This window comes from Mustela nigripes, chromosome 13 (assembly GCF_022355385.1).
Source record: "Mustela nigripes isolate SB6536 chromosome 13, MUSNIG.SB6536, whole genome shotgun sequence".
Lineage (NCBI taxonomy): Eukaryota > Metazoa > Chordata > Mammalia > Carnivora > Mustelidae > Mustela > Mustela nigripes.
The window spans coordinates 61857183-61883893 of record NC_081569.1 but is presented as its reverse complement, the minus strand read 5'-3'; the positions used below and the strand labels follow the sequence as shown (position 1 = coordinate 61883893).

At 39.1% G+C, this 26711-nt stretch overlaps 2 protein-coding genes across 12 annotated transcripts in view; both read right to left on the bottom strand.

Annotated features, from left to right (window-relative positions):
- The window catches only part of CCNDBP1 (cyclin D1 binding protein 1), a 35440-nt gene extending 30829 nt beyond the window's left edge, over window positions 1-4611 (bottom strand). For 3 of the 4 annotated variants that reach the window (XM_059372651.1, XM_059372652.1, XM_059372650.1), the window contains exons 1-4: window positions 4370-4611; window positions 4148-4207; window positions 3805-3884; window positions 217-298 (exon numbers count right to left, since the gene is read on the bottom strand). In XM_059372651.1, coding sequence (XP_059228634.1) covers window positions 217-298; window positions 3805-3884; window positions 4148-4207; window positions 4370-4478 — 331 coding nt within the window. In that variant the 5' untranslated portion in view covers window positions 4479-4611. The remainder of the gene's footprint in view (window positions 1-216; window positions 299-3804; window positions 3885-4147; window positions 4208-4369) is intronic. The other variant, XM_059372653.1, reaches the window with a different exon arrangement.
- A 227-nt stretch (window positions 4612-4838) lies between these two features.
- TMEM62 (transmembrane protein 62) overlaps window positions 4839-26711 on the bottom strand; it is a 53786-nt gene continuing 31913 nt past the window's right edge. For 4 of the 8 annotated variants that reach the window (XM_059372648.1, XM_059372640.1, XM_059372646.1 and 1 more), the window contains 10 exons: window positions 26264-26388; window positions 26007-26129; window positions 23763-23918; window positions 22246-22308; window positions 21357-21516; window positions 16691-16804; window positions 14468-14552; window positions 10586-10690; window positions 8703-8821; window positions 4839-5690 (listed from right to left, as the gene is read on the bottom strand). In XM_059372648.1, coding sequence (XP_059228631.1) covers window positions 5364-5690; window positions 8703-8821; window positions 10586-10690; window positions 14468-14552; window positions 16691-16804; window positions 21357-21516; window positions 22246-22308; window positions 23763-23918; window positions 26007-26129; window positions 26264-26388 — 1377 coding nt within the window. In that variant the 3' untranslated portion in view covers window positions 4839-5363. The remainder of the gene's footprint in view (window positions 5691-8702; window positions 8822-10585; window positions 10691-14467; window positions 14553-16690; window positions 16805-21356; window positions 21517-22245; window positions 22309-23762; window positions 23919-26006; window positions 26130-26263; window positions 26389-26711) is intronic. The other 4 variants (XM_059372642.1, XM_059372643.1, XM_059372641.1 and 1 more) reach the window with 4 other exon arrangements.

Genomic DNA, 26711 nt, shown 5'->3' with positions numbered 1-26711 from the left:
AAGCAGGGAAGATGGTAACACAGCATCTGTACCTTAGCATGAAAGTTTATTTATGGAGGTCACTGATGTTATAAAATTATCCTTGAGGGCATTTTATGGAAGAAAGATACATTACATGCTCAAATTGAGGACAAGGTAAAAGTCACAGGACATAAGCTATCATATTACCAAAGACTACCCTATAAATTAAACATTTCTGTGCATACAGTGGCTTACCCCGATCCTTGGGAAGTGAATAGTATACTGCAGTGATTGCCTTGATGGCAGCATGGACTTGTTCGCAGAACCTCTTGGTTTCCTATGAGGTGATGGATCAATTTCAGAATGAAAAAAAATTGGATTACATTCATCAGTCCATCTACTGTAGAAGAGAGCAGACAACTGTACAGCATGATCTAAAAATATTTTCTGTAGTTCTATTATGACTTAGGGTTTCTGCTGCTCTTGCACATAGCAGAGAGGAGTTAGCTGGACACAAGAGAATGAGGTGACAACTCAATAAAATATTAAAAAAAAAAAAAAAGCAGAAAAGGGGCGCTGGGATGGCTCAGTTGGTTAAGCATCTGCCTTCAGCTGAGGTCATGATCCCAGGACCCTGCATCAGGCTCCCTGAGGAAGTCTGCTTCTCCCTCTTCCTCTACCTCTGCCTCTGCTCATGTGCTCTCTGTCTTGCTCACTCTCTCTCTCTCCAATAAATAAATCTTAAAAAAAAAAAAAAAAGCAGGAAAAACTTATTCCTAATACTCTCTACATCATGAGGTACCCATGATCTGCTGTGAGGTATTCCTCTTATCTCAGACCAGGAGTTGGTAACTACAGCGTATGGGCCAATTAGATCCACTGTCAGTTTTTAAAAATAAATTGTTACCAGCATACAGCCAAACTCTTGTTTATATATTACCTCCAGCTGTGTTCCCACTACAAGGACAAAGTTCACCTTCAAAGCCTAAATTATTTACTATTTCACTTTTTATTTTTATTTATTTATTTATTTAAGATTTTATTTATTTTTTTGACAGAGATCACAAGTAGGCAGAGAGGCAGGCAGAGAGAGAGAGGAGGAAGCAGGCTCCCTGCTGAGTAGAGAGCCCGATGCGGGGCTTGATCCTAGGACCCTGAGATCATGACCCGAGCCAAAGGCAGAAGGCTTAGCCCACTGTGCCACCCAGGTACCCCTATTTCACTTTTTTTTAAAATTTGACAGAGAAATCACAAGTAGGCAGAGGCAGGCAGAGAGAGAGGGAGAAGCAGGCTCCCTGCTGAGCAGAGAGCCCAATACGGGGCTCGATCCCAGGACCCTGGGATCATGACCCGAGCCAAAGGCAGAAGGCTTAACCCATTGAGCCACCCAGGCCCTCCTATTTCACTTTTTTTTTTTTTTTAATTTGACAGAGAAATCACAAGTAGGCAGAGAGGCAGGCAGAGAGAGAGGGAGAAGCAGGCTCCCTGGCTGAGCAGAGAGCCCGATACAGGGCTTGATCCCAGGAAGGACCCTGGGATCATGACCCCAGCCAAAGGCAGAGGCTTAACCCACTGAGCCACCCAGGAGCCCCCCTATTTCACTCTTTAAAGAAAAGTTTGCCAACCCTTACATCATTAGCCAGGGGTCTGATCTCTCTCTAACAGAATCACAATATACCTGAAGATAATTTAGCATAGACTCAACATTGCTCAATGTTGACTATTTTCCTTCTAAGCAGTCACTGGCTTTCTCCTATCTTCCTTGTCCTCACTTTTCTGCTAAATTCTAAGCCAGTGCTATGTAAAATATGGTCCACAGACTGGTGCCAGTCTGTGAACAGTTACCAGTCTGGGATGGTAAATAAGCACAGTGACTGAAAGTGTTAAAAAAAATTTTATGGCAATGTGACATTGCTTCAACATCCACACACTTAAAAAAAAATAAATAAAGCCATTCTTCAGTAAACTAAGGTGCAAGATTCTAAGAAAACAGTTGTTATTCAAATACACATAATTCAAATATAACTGAAACTTTTCACCTATGAATGAAACCACTGCTCTGAGCATGTATGGAAAAATAGTTCTATGCTCCCTCCTCATGGTATGTTACTAGCTATGAATTTTAGCAACAAGTCCTGAGTGTATTTGAAAGAAAGCAGGCAAACAGAGAAGAAAAATAAGGTAATACTACTCCCCTTAAAATAAATATTGACTCCCTTGAACAAAGCTTTTAAACTGCTCTCAAACACTTCATTTCTTATTTTCTCATCATAGATCTCTGGGGTCTACAGGGAGGAGAGTTTATCATTGTAGGTGAAGCAAAAGAATATTTTTTCATTTCAAAACATCTGGATATACAGATTGAAAAAGAGAATGAAACTATTGACTATGAAAATGAAATAAGGCAATAAATATGCCATTTTAAAATAATCTTACTCCTAATTTAAGTATGCCTAGTTCTAGAAAAATGGCATAAAGCATACCTGGTCATAGCCTACATATTGTAAAACTAAGTTTTACAATAACAGGTAATTTAAAAATGTACAAATCTGGGGGCGCCTGGGTGGCTCAGTGGGTTAAAGCCTCTGCCTTCAGGTCAGGCATGATCCCAGGGTCCTGGGATCAAGCCCCACAGCATCAGGCTCTCTGCTGAGCAGGGAGCCTGCTTCCTCCTCTCTCTGCCTGTCTCTCTGCCTGCTTGTGATCTCTGTCTGTCAAATAAATAAATAAAATCTTTTTAAAAATTAAAAAAAATAAAAATGTATACATTTGGGGAACCTGGGTGGCTCAGTTGGTTAAGCGTCTATCTTTGGCTTGGGTTGTAATCTCAGGGTCCTGGGATTGAGTCCCGAGTTGGGTTCCCTGCTTAGCAGGGAGTTTGCTTCTCCTTTTGCCCCTCCCCATCACTCATGCTCTCTAATAAATAAAATCTTTTTAAAAATAAAAATAAAAATGCATAAATTCTTGTTCCAGCTATTCCACTTGTAGGAATTTTTTTTTTTTTTACTGATAATACATACATACAAAGATTGTCCTAGGCAATTTACTATAGCACCGTTTATAAGTCACAAGTTGTAAAGAGCTTAAATATCCCCATAAAGTATTGGTTAAATAAATTATGGCTACATCCACTCTACTGAATACCAGGCAGCCTTATAAAGAACTGAGCAACTTTAAATGTCCTACTAAGAATCAATGTGCAATCCATGTTGTTAATATTTTTAGGAAGATCCAGAAAAGTGTTTATGGTATCCTATCATTTGTGTAAAAAAGAAGCATGCATACACACATAATTGCGTCTATGCATCGAATATATATGGAATAATTCAAAAGTAACTGGGGAGAGGAAATATAAACTTTTAGCACACTTTGACATCTTCTGAATTTTTTATGTATACATATGTTACTGATTAAACATAAAAAGTAATTTGATACAAAAAGGGTATTATGTAGTATGACAGAAAAGGTGTAGTTTAGACACCATAAACCCTAATTTCAATCCTAGCTCCACTGCTTACTTACGTTAATCTGAGCCTCTAAACCTGCTTACTCACGTATCAGATGGGAATCACATATGTGAAAACACCGACCAAATAGCGAGTGTTTAAAAAATATATGTCAGAAAGGGAATAACCAGGGATGAACTGAAAGTTGAACTGATACCTATTTAGAAGATCTGCCTACGCCGTGCCAGGAACTGCACCTGGCAATTTGGCCTTCGCTGAAATCCTATTTGACAGATGTGGAAAATAAATCCCCTGGCTTGAGTGTAAAAGTGGAAAGAAGGTGACTGGATTCCTAATGAACGAGGCAACACAAGGATTCCAGGAAAGTAAAGCTTACCTGTGGAGAGGGCAGCGGAACTCGAGAGAAGACTTCTGTCAGAGTCGTGGCTTCCCTTGCCACGTTCACAGCTGCCTCATCTGAGGGAAGGAGCCTATATATTAGTGCCAAAATGATCGGCCTGCAGATGCTGCATGGGCTTTAAAAATGTCAGCCTTACCAGCTGAGACCTCTCAAACACCTCCCCAAATCAATGTTTCATATCCCCAACTCCGAAGTGCAAAGGACTGATAGGGTGAAGTATCCTGAGAAGATGCGGTGGGAGGGGGAGAAGCGGGAGGGAAAGGGGTCGGTACACCGAAAGGCATGAGAAATACAAGTCCCCAACAGGAGAGGCACTCACTGAGTTTCCTCCAAAACGTCTCAGGATTAAACTCCTTGGTGGTCTCTTGGGCTTCGCCGACTAGAGGGTTTGGCATGTGGGCCGGGCGGGGGCGAAAGGAAGAGCACAAGTAAGCCCAGCCACCCCGACCCCCACCTCCTCCGCCCGTGCCCCCGCCCCCGCCGGCCTCTTCCCAAATCAAGCCCGCCCCTGCCGCCGCCGGTCTCAACGGCGTCAGCTCACCCCGCAATCCAGGCAAGAGCAACCGCAGCTCCACCGCCAAGCGCCGGAGCTGCTCCAAAGGCGGAACTACCGTGGGGACCGCGGCTGTAGGTGCAGCTGCACTCGCCATCTCCCTATATCGTCTGGAACCTCCGGACAAAAGCGACCAAGGAAGGCGCTAAGGCCGCACTTCCATAGGCGTTCCACATCCGGGGGTCACAGATATGGGTTCGTTTCCGGCAACAACCCTCCCGGCCCCGCCCCAGAGCCGCCGCCACACCTCTTTTTATCTTGCCAGGCCGGGCCACGCCTTTCTCCCCGCCCCGGAGGTCCGGCCACGCCTTTCCCCCCGCCCCGGAGGTCCGGCCACGCCTCCTCCCGCGCCCGGCGGTCTGGTCCGATTCGTCCCTCCCCTAAAGGCCCGGCCACTCCTCCTCCCGCTCTCAGAGGCCTGGTCACTCATACATACACACACGCACGCACCGCCCAGTCGCGGTTTTTAATCATTACTCTTTTATTTGATTAGCTGAAAGCACCCCCACCTAAAGAAGCCGAGAGCCCATAACCCCGAGGTAAAAGAAGACTTGGAGCTAATATCTCAAGGGTAGTCAGGGGAGGGCCCAAGTTCCTACCGCTTACCTACCCCTCTAGTGGCTCCCTTGCCGGCTGCTGAGTTCCACACACTGTGCTAGGTACTTTACATGAGGTAACCATAAAAAATACAGTGGGCTTCTGATACTCCCATACACACACCCAGACCCTGCCCTGTGGATCTCCTGATTAGAACTTTTTCACAAAAGTAAATCAATCCCCTGCCTTCCTGGCAAAGGAAGGAATCATGGCATTATTTAGATTTTTCTGCAGTCCATTCTGCAGGAATCAGTAGTGAGTAATCCCCCCAACTCCCAGATGTCCAGGTTGTAGCAGCTTCCTGAAGCTTGCCCCCAGCACTGGCCTTCCACCTGCTGCTGGGGTAGAAGCCTGGGCTACAGAGGCGGATGGTGACACAAGACCTTCAGGAGCTCAAGTGGCTTTTTAACTGTGCTATAAAGGTTCCAAGCTCAGTAGAGTTCAGAGTCCACACGCAACGAATGATAACAGGTGTCAACAGTGTTAACCAGGTCCGCAAAGGGGAGAAGAAAAAAGCTAGAGCACCATATGTCATATGAAGAAAGTAGCAGGAATAGATCTGCCAGATGTATAGCAGTAACATAAGTAGGTGAACAGGTATAACTTTCAAGTATTTTCCTTGATGGAGATGAGACCGGAAGTTGTGACCAAAGCACCGCTGCAGCAAGCTCCAACACAGGTAAGCCATCAAGGGTATGTTAAAAAATGCCAGCTGGAAAAAGAAGCAGAACAGAACCATGAGCAAGACCTTAGAGGGTCGGGCCTCATTAACGAATTATTAGTGGCTCCTAAGGATATGTTGCTCTCTCTTGGGGGTTAACTCTCTGATTCTTTATGCTTCAATCACATTTGCTTATTAACACTCACAAGAAATGACTTATGGTTGTATATTTGCCTTATCTTTTTTCATCTTAAGGGGTGCCCGGGTGGCTCAGTGGATTAAAGCCTCTGCCTTTGGCTCAGGTCATGATCTTTAGGGTCCTGGGATCGAGCCCCGCATAGGGCTCTCTGCTCAGTGGGGAGCCTGCTTCCCTTCCTCTCTCTCTCTACCTGCCTCTCTGCCTACTTGTGATCTCTGTCAAATAAATAAAATCTTTAAAAAAAAAAAAAGCAGGTATCATTTATGTTGAAGGCCTCAGTAATGTTTAAGGTGGAAATGAATATATGTATAAATATGTACATAAACACACTTTTCTTTTTGGCAGAGTGAGGGGGGACTTAGGTATCAGTATTTTTTTCTTATCTCTGTGTTTCTTATTAATTTTTTCTATTTTAAGTAAACTTTACACCACACATGGGCTTGAACTCAGAACCCCAAGATCAAGAGTCGCATGTTCCACCACCTAAGCCAGCCAGGTGCCCCTATTATCTCTGTATTTTTAATTAAAGTAGCATATGAGTACTAGAATACGAATCAGAAGATTTAAGTTATAATCTAAGTTTAGCTGCTGTATGATTCACTTGTTCATTCATTCACCAAATAATTGCCTATTACACCAAATAAATGCCCATTACACGGCAGGCATGATGCCAGGCTCTAGGCTAAAGACACGCAGCAAAGATGCATCGTAGAGCTTACATTCTAACAGAGAAAAGAAAGACCAAAAAAATAAACACAAAAGATCACTATAGTGACACGTTCAATGAAAGAAATAACTGAGTCACAAGAGGGTAACTGAGAGATGGGTTCTCTGAGGCCTTAAGAGCAGGAATGACTCCATAGAAGGAAGCACATTCCAGGCAGAGGAAACAAATAACCCCTGAGGTAGGAGAGGCCTTGGCCTACTAAAGACCCATGAGCCTGGAACATGATGATCCAAGTGGAAACTGAGGCAGTCAGCAGGACTCAGATCATGTCGCTGCTCTGCTTAAAGGTTTTAAGCTGAGGAGTGATCTGATTAAGGTTTTGAAAGGAGTGACTGCTCTGTGGCAAACTGAGAGTAGGGAGGCAAGGGTAGCAGTGGGAAGACCAATCTGGGTTCCTGCAGTGGACCAGGCAAGAAATAATTATGGGTTAGACTAGCGTGGTGGTAACAGAGATGAAGAGAAGTGGTGGATTCAAGATATGCATCGGAGGGAAACCGAACAGGGTACTACTTGCTAATGGATTAAATACAGGGTATTAGAGGGAAAGGGAAAAATTAAAGATACATCCTAGGAAAACTTAACGAAATTGTAAAGAACTGGGGGAGGAAGAGGTTTGAGGTAGAAACGAAAGGTCCTTATTAGACACGTGATATTGAGATGCCTGTTAGAGATCTAAGGGGAGATGTGAAATGGCAGGTGGATATATAGACACTTGAAATGCAGAGAACAAGTCAAGGGCAGAGATAACACATTTGGGAGCCACGGGCCTAGATGATACATAAAATCCACTAGTGGTGTACTATTTATTAAAATATGAATATAGGGGTGCCTGGGTGGCTCAGTCGTTAGGCGTCTTCAGCTCGGGTCATGATCTCAGGGTCCTGGGATGGAGCCCCACATTGAGCTCCCTGCTCTGCGGGAAGCCCGCTTCTCCTTCTCCCACTACCCCCTGCTTGTATTCCTTCTCTCTTTGTCTCTGTCCAATAAATAAATAAAATATTTTAAAAATATATGAATATAAACCCTACCTTTTAGTAAGGCTCAGGTTTTATTTGGTATAAGAGTGCTCCTGTGAGACAGCTTCCACCTACATAACAGACAACTGAACGAGACTCACGACCTACTCACATATAAAATGCTGCTATACAGAGAATGTTCTGGTCTGTGGTCAATGTTTACTAGGCAGAAGTCTTCCCTGATTGCCTCTAATCCTGCCAATCCTGCCAACCTTTACTGCCCTGTTATGAGGCTGTGAGCTCATTCTAAAAAATGTTTTTGGATCTCTTCCCAAACATGAAATCATTACCTGAGATTTTAGTACCTTTTGCCCCTATAGGTGAATAAAATACATAGTAGGTAAATACTTTCCAAACTATAGAGATTTGCTATTGGTTAGTTGTGTGTGTGTGTGTATGTGCGCATGGGTGTGTGTTTTAAGATTTCATTTATTTGAGAGACAGCACAAGCAGGGGGAGAGGGAAAGGGAAAAACGGACTCCCTGCTGAGCAGTGAGTCTGATATGAGGCTTGATCTAGGACCCTGAGATCATGACCTGAGCTGAAGGTAGATGCTTAACCGACTGAGCCACCTAGGCACCCCTGTGTATTTCTTTTAAAGGAATCTTAATATACATGTAAACCTAACCTATTAGTATTTTCCCAAACAAACAGCAGCTGAGACATCACTAAAAAGCCCAGGTCTGGTTCTTGCCCAGTGCAGCTTCCCCTGGACAATAGACCCATTTTTCTTGTGTGTCTATTTTGCCTTTCTTCCCTCTGAAACATTTTCCTTCTTTGTTATCATAATCAATTTTGGTTTACTTACTTATTCTACTGTAAGTCCCTTATCTCATTTTTCATTGAGGGAAAGGCACAGTAAAACAAACTACAAAACCAAAAATCTCTTTCACTTTTTAGAAACCCTTCCTGCCGAATGTATTTAGATATTACGAGAGAGTGGTGGAAGAAAGAGCTTAGGAAGCATTTGAAAAGCAATTGAAAACAAACAAAACAGCAAATATTAAATTAGGAAATATGATCTGTGGTGTTTAGTTTGAGGCTCTGGATTTAATTCATAACTGTTATATAATTAGTCCAAAAGGCCAAGGCATTCTTACATTCCATTTCTGACCTCTTACCTGCAGAATGCCAACTACAAATGTTAGGCTGCCTTGTAGGAAATGTCCATCAACAAACATCCCAAAGGAAAAGCAGCAACCCAATTTGCCTTTGGTAATCTCACCAATAAACCATGGTCCTGAAAGAGGCAATGGGGACAAAAGGAGATTAAATGACTATGATTCTGATTATATACATCACAAGGTACATTTATAGGAATAACACGGTGTGAGAGTAGTTATTGGTAAACATTTTATTGGCATAATTTTTCTTCTTTACTGATCTGTATGTTGCACCATACATCTTAGCTAACCAACCATTTGCTCATTTGCTACACTTTTGTCTGATTATGAAATCATCTGAGTATATGCTATACCTGAATAGATTCCAGAAACAGGTCAGAGTATGTTCAGAAACTTTAGAAGATTCTGTTGCAATAATAATCTTAATATAATGCATTAACATTTCCTTTAAGAAGCAAAGAGGTAATCTGTGGAAGTTAATTTTCCAGAAAACTGATATTTACTCCTTTAAGCAATAAAACTTCAACCACTTTCATCTTTCTAAAATGCATTTCTTCTCTTTCTTATTAATATTCATGAATGTATTCTGACCTTTTCTTGCTGACCCAAGTCATTACTTTGTACATCAACTATACACTCAAGGTTAACGTGTAAAAAATTTAATTTCTTTTTCATTTAGAATGCCAGAATAACTTTTTGTTCCTCCCTATTACTTAATGTCCTTCCTAGCTTGCAGGTTTCTGGAACTACTATACTGTCCAGAGTGATAAATGGACAGTCAAGACTTCCTTTCTCAAAATGCAAATACCATCATCTGTTGGTAAGAACAGGGTTCAGCTTTAAAAAGTCATAGGTAATTTCCTCAGATGTTATTATATAACCTCCACTGGATACAGGGTCTAAAAAAGTGTTTTCCCTGAAAGTTTCAACTTTTAAACATGGAGCAACTTCTATTCTTTTAATGTTTTCTTTTACAGCCAGGAGCCAAATCATGTGCTTCACCCTCTAGTGTAAGGCAAGTGTCTAAAATAGCTTCAACCTATCTTCTAACAAGGAAACTGACCTCTAAAGGGCCATCCGCCAAAGCCTGGTACACAGAACTGTAGAGTGTTGTATTTTTTTTATCTAACTACTCTCTGTTCTCTGGTGGGGGTTACTAATAGGCAAAGAAAAGTCTTGAGGTAGAATAAAAGTATAAGACAAAGACTAAGCAATGAGTAGGCTAATCTACTCCTAACTGACTTTATGTCACTAAGGAACATTAGTAAAAAGCTGCAAATACAGAACCACAGTGCTTCCTGCTTCTGTAAGTGGCTGAGGGACTAAGTATTGGGTATAAGAATATAACAGAAGAACTTGGATATGCCTGAACTCACCACTCATCTCAGGTTCTCCTTTTTGTGCTGAGTTTTTAAGGGGTATCCATTAAGTAAATATTCACTGAAGTACATACTAGGCATTGTGCTTAGTGCTGGGCATAGACGTGAACAAGACAGACAAGACTTCAGTGGATATTCTAATGAGGGAAGAGATGATAAACACAGAAGATAATCACAGGTTCTGATAAAGTAAGGAAGGAAATAAAAAGTGTGATGAAATAAAGGATAAAACTTCAAGGTACTCAAAGAAGGCTGTTCTGTACACACAAACTAATTATTTAATGGACTTCTCAGCTTAAGTTAACTTCGTGTCAACTAAATGTCCTTCAAACATGTTAGGAAAGAACTTTATTTCCTAAGATCATGTTCCAGGAAATGATTTATGAAGAATCCATGTGTTGTTCATTATGCTTTCAAGAGTCTAAATTACTCTTTTGTCAAAACAGTCCATACATCTTTTGGCAGAATTCTTCACAATCTCATGTTTCCTAATTGACTTACCTAGTGCTGTATACAGGGTTAGCAACAACACAGAATAGTAGAAGATGTTTAGTTTGCTCAGGACGTGGAGAGAAAAGGAAGTCAAATTTATAAATCCTGGAGACCCTAAACAGAATAAATTTGAAAAAACAAACAGTGAGCACATGCAAAGTTGTTTTCTTTCTTTCTTTCCTTCCTTCCATCTTTCTTTTTTTCTAATTAGTTTCAGAGGTAGCATTTAGTGATTGGTCAGTTGCATACGACACCCAGTGCTCAGTACATTGAGTGTAAGGCCCATCACCCAATTTCCCCATCTTCCCAACCAACTCCCCTCCAGCAACCCTCAGTTTGTTTCCTAGAGTTAAGAGTCTCTTATGGTTTGTTTCCCTCTCTGATTTCATCTTATTTTATTTTTCCTGCCCTTCCCCTATGTTCATCTGTTTTATTTCTTAAATTCCACATGAGTAAATTATATGATACTTGTCTTTCTCTAAGTTCAATTTCTTTATAAGATTTTCTAAAAGACTTCCATGGGCTATCTTTTGTTATATGGTAACTATACAGATGACACCACTTTAAATTCAGAAGTTGGGAGGAATCCTGAGAAGCCAGTCCAATTAGAACTGAAGAGAGTAGAAAGTTCAAGGCAATGTGTGGTTGGGAGACACGCACATGCACACATACACACACACACACTTATAGCTGCATAAACATGTAGGTTTGAAATAGAGTGCTGTGCTCAAAGTCTATGTTTTCTATGGGATTTAGTATCCAAATGTACAAACTTCCAAGTGGTATATAAAAATATACCAAAGAAGTATCAAAATTTCTCCAGTCTAATCTTAAGTATGAATAACCGTCCAATATTTCTTTCCCATATGTGACATAGCTCCTAACTCATAGCTATTCTCTTACTCTAACTGAAGGGGATCCCTAAAGCTCTTCGAATTAACATCTCTTAAAATATAGTGCCAAAAAAGCCAAGCATATAGGCTTCACAAACAGAGTAGCTCCATTCTGTGGCCACAGACTAAAGTATCACAGATCCTCAACCTCAGCCAGCCGTTTTTCCACTCATGTGTGTGGCTTGTCATAAACCAGAGACATGACTGGAAACTTGATACACACTGAGCACCCCTAGAGGTGAAAACTACTGAAAGAACCAGTCCCAATGAAAGACAGCCTGATGTAAGTTAAATAGTATGTCTTTCCTAATGGCCAACATATCCATTTTGTACTTAAAATACTGTTCAGTCTGACAGTTGATTTTGTACAAAACCTGGTAACAAATGATCTTTCCCACTTTGTGACATTCTTGCTACTCATTCCTCTCTTAAGAGTCTTTCTTGTTTGGGCGCCTGGGTGGCTCAGTGGGTTGAGCTGCTGCCTTCAGCTCAGGTCATGATCTCAGGGTCCTGGGATCGAGTCCCGCATCGGGCTCTCTGCTGAGCAGAGAGCCTGCTTCCCTCTCTCTCTCTCTGCCTGCCTCTCCATCTACTTGTGATTTCTCTCTGTCAAATAAATAAATAAAATCTTTAAAAAAAAAAAAAAAGAGTCTTTCTTGTTCTAGTCTGGTACTTCTCAAAGTAGTCATCTATATGTCCACTTTTAATAATTATTTATTTTTAAATATTTTATTTATTTGAGAGCAAACACATGAGCACGAGCGAGGAGCAGGGCAGAGGGAGAAGCAGGCTCCCCAGTGAGCAGGGAAGCCTGACAGGGGGCTCAATCCCAGGCCCCTGGAATCAGGACCTAGACTGAAGGTAGACACTTAACCAAATGAACCGCCCAGGCACCCCAATAATTATTATTTATTGTAAATAAATAATCCTTTAGCCTCGGAGACAGCTATTCTCCAAAAATTTTTAATTTTTTTTTTTTAAGATTTTATTTATTTATTTGACAGACAGAGATCACAAGTAGGCAGGGGGCAGCAGGGAAGCAGGCTCCCTGCTGAGCAGAGAGCCCAATGTGGGGCTGGATCCCAGGACCCTGGGATCATGACCTGAGACGAAGGCAGAGGCTTTAACCCCCTGAGCCACCCAGGCGCCCCATGCTCCAAATTTTAAGCATAAACTTTAAACGTGATTTTCTTTTTTGGCTCCACATTAAAATAATCTGGGGGAACTCTGAAAAAATAATCATGCCCAGGTCTCACTCAACAGAGATTCAGATTTAATTGGCCTGAGGGAGAGGAGAACCTTAGGTTGCAACCCAGGTGATTCTAAGCAGCCAGGACTGAGAAATTCTGCTTTAGTCAGAGCTGAACATCTCTACCATGACTGGCCATTGGAATCATCTGGGGAGCTTTATAAACTACTGATCTTAGATCCTACTCCTAGCAATTCTGATGTGATTGGTCTAGAGTGCTGGGTAGACACAAAGATTTTAAAAGATTCCCAGAGGATTCTAAGGTGCAAAGTTAAGTAGTGTTGTTTACAGAAAAGAACTGACCTGGGGTCAGAACACTTAGGTTTTGAGTCTCTCCTTTGTCTCTTCCTAGTGATGAGACTTTGAACAACCTTCACAACCTTTCCAGTCCTTAGTGTCCTAATCTTTAAAACAGGGACAATAATACCTATTTCATAGGATTGCTGTATGGATTAAGTGAGATAATGTAGGTAAAAATATGTTATAAATTTCAAATAACTACACAAAGATATTGTTATCCCCACAGAATGAGGCTGGGGCCCTCCCTTAAACATTTATTTATTTACATTATATGCAGGAACATATATGTGTACAATAATGGTTCTTGAACTTCTTCACAGAATTTGTGAAAATATATATAGGCAGGAAAACATTCAGTGGGATGTGTACACTCCCTCTGTAGTTAGCCATTTTACTGTTGAGTCATTGCTATGGTATTCCCCTCCCCTACAATCAGTCCCTGATCCCAGGAATTTCATCCAAGCCAGGAAGGGGTAAGGCAAATTTAGTTCAACAAGTATTTATTGTCTGTTATGCACACAGTGCTGGGTGCTGTGAGAAACAGAAAAGAAGTGGAAAATAGGAGTTCCTATAATGAGAAACTTACAGTCAGGTGGAGGAGAAAATGTATATATACATTTGGGGTGGTTATAGAAAGTAAGGTGACTGACTGGCCAAGTAGCATTAATTGTCAGGAAGGACTCCAGGGATTCAGAGAAGCAAGAGCTCATTATGACCTGGAAGGGGTGGAGAAAATGGGATGGAAAACGAGGGTTTGAGGTGAGCCTTAAATGAGGCTAAGATTTAGATAAGTTTAGAAAAATAACTTAAAGATAACAGCCTAGGTAAAAGCACAGAAGCATAAATGAATATGGTGTTTGTAGGGAACAGCGGAAAACTATCTAGGCTGAAATACAGGTATAACTGGTTAAAAATGCGGCTAATTAGATAAGACCCAGCTGTGGAGGATCTTTAATATCTGGCAGAGACGTTTAGTCCTTTTGAGCTGTATTGTGATTTTCCCTCCCATTTCTGTTTGAGCTTCATATTATTGCAATGTAGCAGCAAAAAAACCCTGCTTTTTAAAATTTTTTAAAGATTTTATTTATTAGAGAGAGAGAGAATGAGAGAGAGAGAGAGAGAGCATGAGAGGAGAGAGGTCAGAGGAAGAAGCAGGCTCCCTGCCAAGCAAGGAGCCTGTGGAACTTGATGTGGGACTTGATCCCGGGACTCCGAGATCATTTCCTGAGCCGAAAGCAGATGCTTAACCAACTGAGCCACCCACGCGCCCCAAAAAGTGAATTTTTTAAAAAAAGATCAAGTACTATGGAAAAAGTACAATAAGTTTGAAGAATGCACCTCACAGAGCTAGGACAAAGATAATTATAATAATATTTATCACTTGGTAATAGGATATTATGTGACACTTTAGAATGAAGACATCTGAGAATACAAGGAACCATGACTAACCTTTATGCTCTGGATATCCTCGGTGCCTAAAAGTAATGAGAACAGTGAGCTGGATCAGCACAATTATCACAAAAAGGACCCGGGCCTGCAGAGAAATTGGTGTTAGTGTGAAGCAGATACATGGGTACAATGACAGTTAAGGTTTTTAGAATGGCTTCATCAACAAAAATGGAAATAACACCATTGCCAGAAATGACTATGCAAGAAAAAGAAATCATCAAAGAGAATCAAACAACTGAGCCACCAAAAAAGAAAATTATAAATAGCCTCAGCATTACTCTTTCAGAATCTGGATACTGAGACTAATACTGAAACAAAGTAATTCTTAGTTATATAAAGTGATCAAACTGAAACAGTCCACCTTCACTGTCCTGGAAGTAGAACTGGTTTTATTTCAAGTTGTAGAAGAGTAAAGAAAAACCATACAAAGTGCACTGCAGGCAAAATGAACTAAGTCGGTATTTTCTTTTGCTTTCTCTGTCAGGGCACAATTCACTTGGAGATTAACTCACAATGAAGAGACATAACCTAGCTTCTGGTTTCTCAAAGTATGGGATCATTGGGATCGCCTTGTGCCTGTTGGGAAGGCAGAATCTCAGGCGCCATCTCAGCCCTACTAAATCAGAATCCGTTTCTTATTAATGTTCCCTGGTGATTCATAATACCTCAAAGTTTCCAAAGCCTGATCTAGATGACTATTAAAAAACCCCCAAAAGAAAAACAAAGGCACTAAAGGAACTTGTAAAACTGAGATACAAATGCCCATTAGTTATATTTCCAAAAAGCTTAATCATACAAGTAATACAATTAAAATAATAAATTTACATTGTAAGTCTGTGAAGATATATGTAAAGCTATGTCTAAAAAGTGAAATTAAGGGAGGCTTAAATTTTCTTTTCAGGACATCTGGGTGGCTCAGATGGTTAAGCGTCTGCCTTTGGCTCAGGTCATTATTCCCAGGGTCCTGGGATCGAGTCCCCCATCGGGCTCTGTGCTCAGTGGAAAGTCTGCTTCTCTCTCTCTCTCTGCCTCTCCCCTTGCTTATGCTCTCTCTCCCAAATGAATAAATAAAATCTTAAAAAAATAAAAAAGTAAAATAAATTTCCTCTCAATATCATAGTGTGTTTCTTTGGTGTGTTTTATGTCAATACCCAATTAACAAGAGATAAATGGTTAAAAATATTAAGGTGGGGTGCCTGGTTTAAAGGCAGTGGGTTAAAGCCTCTGCCTTAGGCTCAGGTCATGATCCCAGGGTTCTGGGATTGAGCCCCGCATCGGGCTCTCTGCTCGGCAGGGAGCCTGCTTCCTACTCTCTCTCTCTCTGCCTGCTTCTCTGCCTACTTGTGATCTCTGTCTATCAAATAAATAAATAAATAAATAAATAAATAATCTTTAAAAAAATAAAAAATAAAAAAATAAAAATATTAAGGTATATTTATACCAATCAACATCATTCTTAAAAGTAACATAAACTGATACCAGAAAATAGTCAAATTCCTCAGTAGAAAAAAAAATTCAGACCACAAAAGAGCATGAAAATTACTGTTTTATATTAAAAACTCATACAGAAATATATATGAGAAAAAAAAACGAGTATCATAATGACAAATACAATGGTTATATAATAAGTAGTATGATAAAAGAATAATGTGGGGCTGATTTTACTTTATTTCTAAATTTTCCAAGTTCTCTACATTAAGCATGTATTATTTATATAGAAAGAAATAATTATTTTTAAGAGATCCTTAGTCCAATTTTACACAGTTCCTTTAATTCCCTTAGTTATTCTGATTTTATGGTATTGGTTAGAACCAGGTTCCAAAACAGGTATTACTTGTCAATATCTCTGCTTCTTTTAATTCAAATCAACTTTAAAGCATTGTCTTCTTCTAGACAAATAACTAGGGACGCCTGGGTGGCTCAGTTGGTTAAGCAGCTGCCTTCAGCTCAGGTCATGATCCCAGCGTCCTGGGATCGAGTCCCACATCAGGCTCCTTGCTTGGCAGGGAGCCTGCTTCTCCCTCTGCCTCTGCCTACCATTCTGTCTGCCTGTGCTCGCTCTCTCCCCCCCCCCCTCTGATAAATAAATAAAAGCTTAAAAAAAAAAAAATAGACAAATAACTAAATTTTATAAAGATTGTCTTTCTCGCTACATGATTATATTACTACTTTGGACCCACCACTAGATTCCACCGAATCTCATCGAAAGCGGAATTTACTTACCACGATGCAATGGTCGGTAAGAAGAATAAATGATGCCAGGGGATCAAATCTGAGGTGAATATCCTCTTGAACAGAAAATAGGTGGTGAACACTCTTACTTCTTCCAGCAGAATCCTAGTTAAAAGCACAGCAGTGACTCTCATGCACATTTATATGTATAATGTTCCAAGATTTAGCTTCCAGTAACATTTGTCCATTATCTCTGAATAGCTGTATTTTTTTTTCATTTATTTTTTGCTTCTTCCTATAAGCACTTTAAATATAACTTCTTTTAAACCCTGTAATTCTAGATTTGAACTGGAAATATCAGCATGTACTCACAATACATTTTCTTTTAAAGAAAAATTTGTGTTTTCCCTCTGTTCACTGAAAAGGCCTAGAAATAGTAACAAATCCAAGAGCAAGGAGCTAGCTGGGCTAGTGCCCAGATTGTACTCTCAAAATAAAACTTCTCATTATAAGATCAGTGCTCTTTAGAAAAATAGCTGATCCCAGTTCCTGAACAAGAAAGACACAGGGAGAGCTTAGAATATCTTCATGCCAGAAAGCAAGAACCACAACAAAGACTACTGCAATTACATCGAAAGACTTAGTGGCTAAATTGGAGAAGCTCCCACCAGCCAAAGGTAGAACAATTTGAACATCAAAAAGTATAAATGCCATGGATTGAAACATACCAGATCTATATATTTTTTTAAATTCTGAATTCACAATGATACTAAAAATAAAAGATTCATTTGGTTACCTTTGGCAGATGCTAGGGAAGCAATTCATTATTCTGAAAATCGATTTAGAAAAGGGAGGGTGGGGGAAGAATTAAGAATTTATCCTACCTTTCCTGTATAAACTTCTCTATCTGAGTACCAAATAGGTAAGGGAATTTTTTCTTTATAGGACTATTCAAATTAATACTCCTTTTACAAGGAGTGCCAATTTGAATATCACCATTGTACAACTCTAATGATATAATGGATCTAGGCCAAGACCATCAATAGCTGCTGGAAATCCTTCCGTGAAAAGCTGATTAGCTACTTCATAATGAATGGAGGGAAAGGCTGGCAGTGTGCTGGAGCTGGCTTGACAGGCTCACAAAAGCCAATTGTTAAATTTTCAGGAATTTTGCAGGCCAGTTGATATGCTGGTAGCTTCAAATCAGCTATTTTATACTATGGAAATTGGTATAAATCAGGGAAACACAACAAATCAGGGTTCCCTCTTCAAACCTGTCCCAAGCTGGTCATTAGATATTTATCACCACATCACCGGATAAAGTTAACAACACCTGAATACAATGATCAATCCTAACATTACTAAAAGAGGGACAACCAGATATCACAGACTTCTGATAAAAGCATAAAACAACAAATCAAGTATTCCTGCCACAAAAAGACTCAAACCTGATCAAACCTCTAATCTAACAGCCACTTATAGAAACTAGAGGGGAGTGGACAAACATGCTCAATGATACATGAATGTAAACAACGTAAATCAAGAATATCAAAAACTCTATAGGACAAAAGACCCAGTTTCCAAAATTTTCCAAAAAATAAACTGAAAGGAAAAAGAGTGGGGGGAGAAGAGAGTGGGACTCTTGTCTGGATTCTGATCTGAACCAACCACATGCTTGTTTTATATATATAAGACTGGGAAAACTGAACACTAGATAGCTTGAAATTAAGGAATTACTATTAATTTTTCAAGTGTGATGGTATTATGGTTACATTTTAAAAAATCATTCTTTTAGGGATATATACTGTCATATTACAGATGGAATGACATCAAGATTGGTCATGAGTTGGTAACTGTTTAAGTCGGCTAAGGGATACATGGGAATTCATTATAGTATTATCTCTTGCATATATTTTTAAGTTTTCTGATCATACAAAAGTTTTAAAATAGCAAAAAGAATTTTCACATGTGTTTATCAAACTTTTTTGCTCAAAATGTTATTTTAAGTTACACGTTCTTATTTTAAAGCAGAGTTTGTCTTTAATTTTGAGATAGATTTCTGGAGTCTGCTCTTTCATTTGGAAAAGTAGGCACAATAAAGTTCTGGTTCTCAAACTTTAGTGTACATCGGAACCACTATTGGTGGTAGACTGTTGAAACAGATGGTGGGTCCCATCTCCAGAGTTTCTGATTCAGAAGTTTGGTATGGGACATGAGAATTTACGTTTTTAACAAGTTCCCAGATGATGCTGATGTTACTAGTTAAGGAACCATGCTGAAAATTGATCAAAGGGTCTAGTTGCTACTAGGCTGCTCAGATCTATAGACAGTCAATAAAAATAGTGAGTGGGTAAAATGTTAAGATAATAAATTAATGTTGTCTCTCATAGATTTTTCTCAGATTTATCTATAGTATACTGTATTTGAAAGAGTAGAACTTGGGGTACCTGGGTGGCTCATTTGGTTAAGTGTCTGCCTTTGGCTTGGGTCATGATCCCAGGGTCCTGGGATTGAGTCCCGCATTGGACTCCCTGTTCAGTGGGGAGTCTGCTTCTCCCTTTCCCCCTGCCCCTGCTTATGCTTGCTCACTCACTCTCTCTCAAATAAATTATCTTTAAAAATAAAAATAAAAGAACAGAACTTTCCTGTTGACAAATGAGGGGACCAAGTTCACTATTTAATATTCAGTAGACAAATCCTTTAAAGTTATATAAAAGAAAACAGGGGTGCCTGGGTGGTTCAATGGGTTGGGCCTCTGCCTTCAGCTTGGGTCATGACCTCAAGGTCCTGGGATTGAGTGCACATTGGGCTCTCTGCTCAGCAGGGAGCTTGCTTCTCCCCTCCCCTCTCTCTGCCTGCCTCTCTGCCTACTTGTGATTGCTACCTGTCAAATAAATAAATAAAATCTTAAAAAAAAATTCACCAAATTATACTATTTAAATATGTAGAGTTTTTTGTATGTAAATTATACCTCAATAATATAAGAAATGTTAAACATGGAAAAAGTATATGTAATTTCACATGTCTACTAAGAATTTAACGAAGCATCCAGAAATGTTTCATGGAACACAAGCTATGGTTTTTTCCTCATAAAATCATAGAAGCTGGGGTTTTTGAGGCAATCCAAAGATTTGGGAGGTCCCTATCCCTACTGTGAACACATCTCCTATGGTTGTGCCTCCTCATAACTGTAAATAAAGAAAGGGAATAATTCATTCTAGGTGTACTTGTACCTTCAGGTTTTCTTTCAAAAATCCACCTTCTAACAGAAAGAACATTAAGAGTTCATTCCCAGTCATCCTTCCTTCCATATCCTCTCTGTGAATTTCTGCCTCCTAAGTAGAACACTTCAAGGATGCGTGGCATTGCAGAGTGCCTTTTCTTGCCTCTTCATCTATGAACTGGGGATAAAATTCCCTACCATAAAGGACTATTATATGGATTAAGTAAGAAATTATAAGGGTTCAGCCCTTCCTTGGAAGGAGCTCAGTAAACAGCTCCTTCCTATTCAAAATCCTTCTCTGGGGGCGCCTGGGAGGCTCAGTGGGTTAAAGCCTCTGCCTTGGGCTCAGGTCATGGTCCCAGGGTCCTGGGATCAAGCCCCGCATTGGGCTCTCCACTTGGTGGGGAGCCTGCTTCCCTTCCTCTCTCTGCCTGCCTCTCTGCCTACTTGTGATCTCTGTCTATCAAATAAATAAATAATCTTTTAAAAAACCCCAAAAAACAAAAAACAAAATCCTTCTCTGTGACACACACACACATAAAAGATAATGAAAACAATTGCATGTGTTTTCTGAAGGATTACTTAGTAATCTTCAAACTAAGACTTAATATTAGAAGATGAAATAGTTAAAAACTGTCATCAAATCTTAAAGTTGTGGAAATTGACAGATTTTTTTTTTCCAGAAACTAATTCCCGAGCACAGCCTATCTCCTAAAGAATTTCCTAATGTTGACGAAAGCGTTCTATTTTGGTAATGAATGACCACTCGCTACCCCGGCAGGTGCTAGTGAATTAAATGCCCCAAGCTGAATCAGAATAGCAGGAAGACTGTTACTACATATGCTATCAATGCATACTCCCAAAACAAACAAAATTGCCTATCCTACAGCTTTCCAAAATAGTGACACAATTTTCCTATATTTGGAGATAGCAAGCAAAAGCAAGGGGACACAAATACATGTTTTCTGACTTATTCTATTATCTCTGGATATGTTGGGGAATTTGCTCTTGTTATTAAAAGACTCCAGGCAAAGTTGAAAGAAAATAAAAGAATGATTTTCTGGGGCACAAAAAGAGGGGACTGTGCAAACTGAGAAGTCTAGTTTTTTGTCTCACAGAATTATTCCTCAGTGCTCATTTTTAGAAAATACTAAATCCAGTGTATTCAAAGTTTTTGTTAAGATTTTACTTATTTATTTGAGAGAGAGAGCATGCCAGGGAAGGGGGCAAGGAGCAGAGAGAGAGGGAGAGAAACAAGCAGACTCCACCTGGAGCATAGAACCTGATGCAGGGCCCAATCCCACAACCCCGAGTTCATGACCAGAGCCAAAATCAACAGTTGAATGCTCAACAAACTGAGCTACCCAGGTGCCCCTCAAGTTTTTAATTAACTTAGTTTCATCTCTATCAATTGACTGAAAAAAATATCATATCAGAGTTTAGTGTGGTTACACCCAAATCATTTATATGGCAAGCTGAAAATTACTAACTTACCTGGACAATTACTTCTATGTTATGTGTCCTGTTACTGTAGTTTTGTGGGTTCCACTTCAGTATGAAAATAGGACCAGACAAATGAATAGCTTGCCCTAAATGAACTCCATCAATCTTAACTGTGACAGAAGTAATGGAGGTCAAGGAAAAGGCCAAGACTCTAAAATGAGAACATACATAATAAGCATGTGGTTTTAGATATTTTTACTGCTTTTAGAAAGGAGAATAACTATTATAATCTGAAAAAAATATAAATGTAGGCAGAACCATCACACTGTATAATTGTTTATATGATCACTATTCATGATCTGGTTTCTTTCTGAATGGTGGCTTTTGGAGTTGTATAATTTGGCAAACCTAACTTGGTGAGAAATTAGAAATTATTTTCATACTTTTTAGAAAGGAAAATCATTTTCTTTTGACAAATAAAGCTGGAGTAGATCCAAAGTTCTTTCTGATAAACTCCTTAAATCCTGTTTTTTTACATAGGAAAAGAATATTGGTTAGACATCTTACTTTGTTAATCTCATGTTAATCCTAATCATGTTAATCCATCTACTCATTTGGTTCCCAACATATCTGTCCACAAGAAGCAAGAGCACATATCTGTCCACAAGAAGCAAGAGCACAAACAGAATCAAGGCTACCAGGCCCTTTCAGAGAATACAATGTCTGAATCAGATATCCAGTATCTATCAAAAATACCTGAGAGTCACTTCACTGCTGACGAAAAAAATAAGTCAAAACAGCTCGATACCATTTTTCCAGATTAATTAGTACATCTTTTTAAAAGTAGAGCATCCAAAAATAATAAGAGTGCCATAAAATTTGTAGTCATTTGCCTGGTAACATTATAAATTAGTATCTGTTCTAAAAAGTAATTGGGTACCTTATGCACTGCTCGTGGTAATGTAAAATGGTACAGCCGCTATGGAAAACAGTATGGTGGTTCCTCAAAAAATTAAACATATAATTACTATGTGATCCAGCAATTCCATTTCCAGACATATGCCCACAACTACCAAAAGCAGGGATATGAACTGAGTATACTCACATTCACTGTAGCATTATTCACCATAGCCAAAAGGTGGAAGCAAAAGTATTGACAGACAAATAAACAAAATATTGTATATACACACAAAGGAATATTGGCCCGACTTAAAAAAGCAAAGGAATTCTAACACACTCTACAACATGGAGGAACCTCAAACATATTATGTTCAAGAAGCCAGCCAATTAGGGATGCCTGCATGGCTCAGTCCGTTGAGCAATTGCCTTCAGCTCAGGTCATGATCCCAGAGTCCTGGGATCAAATCCTGAATTGGGCTCCTTGCTCAGCGGGGAGCCTGCTTCTCTCTCTACTTCTGCCTGCCAATCTGCCTGCTTGTGCTCTCTCTCTCTCTCTCTCTCTCACTCTGACAAATAAATAAATAAATAAATAAATAAATAAAATCTTTTTTAAAAAGGTCAGCCAGTTAAAGGACAAATACTGTAGGATTTTCTTATATGATGTTCCTAGAATAGTGAAATTCAGAGACAGACCAGTAGAATGGGTGTTGCCACAGGATGGGAAAAGGGGGAAATTGGGGAGTTATTGTTGGATGGGTACAGAGTTTCAGTTTGGAAAGATGGAAGTGTTGATGATGGATGGTGGTGATGGTTGCCTAACAGTATCAGTGTGCTTTAATGCCACTGAACTGTACACCTAAATGCTGGTGAAATGACACATTTTATGTTCCATATATTTTACCACAATTTCTTAAAAGAATAATGATTTTAGTTAAAAAAAAAGTAATTGGGCAATCTCTATCAAGAGTCATAAAAGAATTCATAATGTTTCACCAAGACTCCCACCTCTAGAACTTTATCTAAAGAAATTATTCAAATGGGAAAAGCATCTACATGCATCAGATGCTCATTCCCAAGATAGAAAATAAATGGAAAAGTTCACCAATAAGATAGGAAAATAGTTAGAAAAAATTGTAGAGCATTCTCTGTTGAGAGAAAAAAAAGTAGGAATTGTTTACAGACTGTGCCCTACCTTTACAATTATGTAAAAACATGCCTCAAAGAGAATGCCTGAGAAGGAAAAGTCAGAAATGTCATTAACAGCTCTCTCTGGGCCTAGGGAGATTACAGCAAGGCAAAACATGAAAATAAAATACACAAAAATGACAGTAGTAGGGCTATGGGTTTCTGGATTTTTTAAAAAATTTCAACAGCTTAAAAAAATATTTTTTAACTGAATGGGAATGAAGCAATAAGCATTTTATCTTTAAATAATGTTCAGATTGTTGGGAAAATTAAAGTGGGGCTTCTCATTGCTTTCACATGAGATTATAATCACATTGACTTATTCTCCATTAATATCAAACTGGAAGTAAATTCTGAAAAAGTGCTACATACCTGATGTGTGTTGAATGAAGGAGTCTTTCTAGTGGTTCATGTCTAGCACAACTATATAAGAGTGACTTAGGATTAGTGATAAGAACCACAGGCCACTCGCCAAAGACCAAATCTGCAAAGCTAAAGAGGTCATGGTCAAAAGCAAAGATTCGGTACCTAGAAGACAATAAGGTAATTTAGTCACTTTGTATTATAAGACGGTATGAAGGTAATACACAGAACAAATGTAAAAAATGTAAAACTATAGTTTCTGAGATCTTGAATTTATACAAAGTAAATAATATTGTTTCTGTCCTTCTTCCCTTTGTCCCTATCGCTTTACAGTTCATGTTTGTCACAAATGGGATCTCATTGAAGACATAATTTAACTGTGCCCTAGGACAATGCCTGGTACATAGTATGCATCCTTTCATTTCCAAACAAATGCTTGATAAATTAATTCATTTGGTTTCTGTACTTTAAGACTGTTTTGAATCTAAGACATTCATCATAAGCCTAATACCTGACATTCCTCATCTCATCAAAAATGTTAATATTAACATGAACACAATCAGAAATCTTTCATTCTTCTTTCAAACCTTTATTTCTATAATTGCAAAGAAATTAACAAAACTTATTTTGGTTTTCTAAATGCATGGTGAGAGGTACAGGGAGACATTAAAGAATAACCAAAATTTTATATTTTCTACTTTTTGAACTGAGAAAAGAAATGATTTGACTATGGCAGAAACAATAGTGCTCACCAAATACTCCACATGCTCCCCTGCATTGCCCAGTCTCCCTGGTATTAGGTTGGGACCATGTGACTATTTCTGGTCAATGGGCTGTGAACAGAAGTGACATGTATCACACTTCTGGTCCAAAGTACTTAAGAGTGGGTGTAAGTTCTCCATGCTCTCTTCCCTGCCCTGGAATTGAGGTGTTAAGATGGAGGAAGTCTAAATCCCTGAGTCATCCCATGGAAGAGAGATGCCCTGGCTCATACCAGATTTACATATATGAAAAAATAAACATCTGCTGTGTTATTTGTATCCACAACAAAGCCTAGCCTAATATTAATAATATACTTTTAAAAGCTCTTCTATTATCCTAAAGCAATGTTTAGAAGGGCAGGTAAAGGTTAGGTCCTTAAATGTTTAGAAGGGCAGGTAAAGGTTAGGTCCTTTCAGTAAAACCCCAGGGTTGGAACAACAGGAGAGCAGGTGGGAAGAGAAAGAGAGGAAATGGTTTCATGACATCACTTAACTTGTAACTATAGCATTTATAAGAAGTAAAGAAGGTGATCAAGGATTAGGAAGGCTATCTGGTAAAAGGCAATCCCAGCCCAGCCCACAACCTCACAGTCATGAATAGACAGGTCTTAACTCAAAGTAATTACAGTTGCTAACTAATTACAGGCTTCAAGCATACCTTTAGACAGTTTCTAACAGAGCCAATTGAAATGAGTAAGTAACTTACAAGATGTAAAGCTATCTTTTAATTCATGGAAGTAGTTAAAAATAGACATAACATATTTAGCTTGAAAAATATTTACTGAATAAAATCTTCAGAGAAGTGAGTGTGAATAAATTAAACAGTAATTGATAAAACAATGTTCAACAATGAGAGGATACTCTTCCATATTTAAGCTACTGTACTTGGTTATTCTCGAAATATGTATTTAGTTCTTGTCTCTTTATATACTTAACTATACTGTATGCTTTTGATAAACAGGTTATGTTTTCTCACAGAAAGACTTTAATCTTAATAAAACCAACTATTGTGTATTTGAGGAACTTAAAGCACTAACATGGTCATGACTACCAAGGTAGATATAAAGTTCAGAAGGTGATACACTTAGAATTCTAAAATAAGTGTGGTCCATAGAGCACCTGGTGGGCTTTAAAAAAAAAAAATGCAGTTTCTTGAGTCCTAAGCCAGACCGATATAATCAAATTCTGTGGAGACAGGGCCTCTAAATTGTTATTTTTAATAACCTCCTCCACAATCCTTGTGCAGCCTAGAGTTTGAGATCCATTTCCAAATGGATGCATCTTGAAAATCCAATGTAACACAGTGAGAGCAAATATAACTCTTGCAATGAGGTTTTTCACACCAACACACATAATATCTATATTACTTTAAAAACTTAGGGGAAATCAAAAGTTCTTCCTTGACTGGGATCACCCATGATAGCAATAAGAAAACTATCGTTTTAGCAAAACTTACATGTTTAAGTTTTATTTTGTGGGGTAGTTCCCTTACCTTCTGTTCTCTTTCCAGTCTCCCACCTCAAGTTCCAAAGTGCCCTGGAGGTGACGCGTGTGCAAAACAGGCATGAGTCCACCGAGAGTGTGCAGGTGCCCACACAAATATGCTGTAGCTGAACTAATTAAAGAAACATGAACAGAATAAGTTGAACAGGTAACTTGTTACGCCAAACTAATAAAAAGATCTCTTCAGGAGAGCAAGAGGAACATAAAAGAATTACAAGCAATTTTTATTTTGGAAGCCTGCCTCACCTCATTATAGACCGAATTCCAGGTGATGGAGAAAGGATAGTGGATGTTGTATAGTGTCCAAACCAAATACTGTGGTTGCTCTGACTACTTTCCTTGGCCAGTAGGAGAAGTTCCTCCATCTGCTTCTGAAATGGGAGAAAAACAGAGGGATCATTAATCAGGGCTCAGGCTGAAATCTACAGATTAAACATCTCCCTTGAAGTTTTATACTAATATTATGTCTAAGGCCTAAGCCCTACTAATTAATGGCCTGTATGGACCTGTATAAATTTCAAACTGTTTTCATATACATTATAATTCATTTGGTCCTAAAAATAACTCTGTGCTAAGTAGGACAAGTATTAGCCGCATTTGATAGATGAGGAAACTGAGAAATAGAGAACAATCTTTAAATGGCATAAATTTTTCTTTTTTTTAATAGAAATTCTTTACAGAAATTTCTTTATAG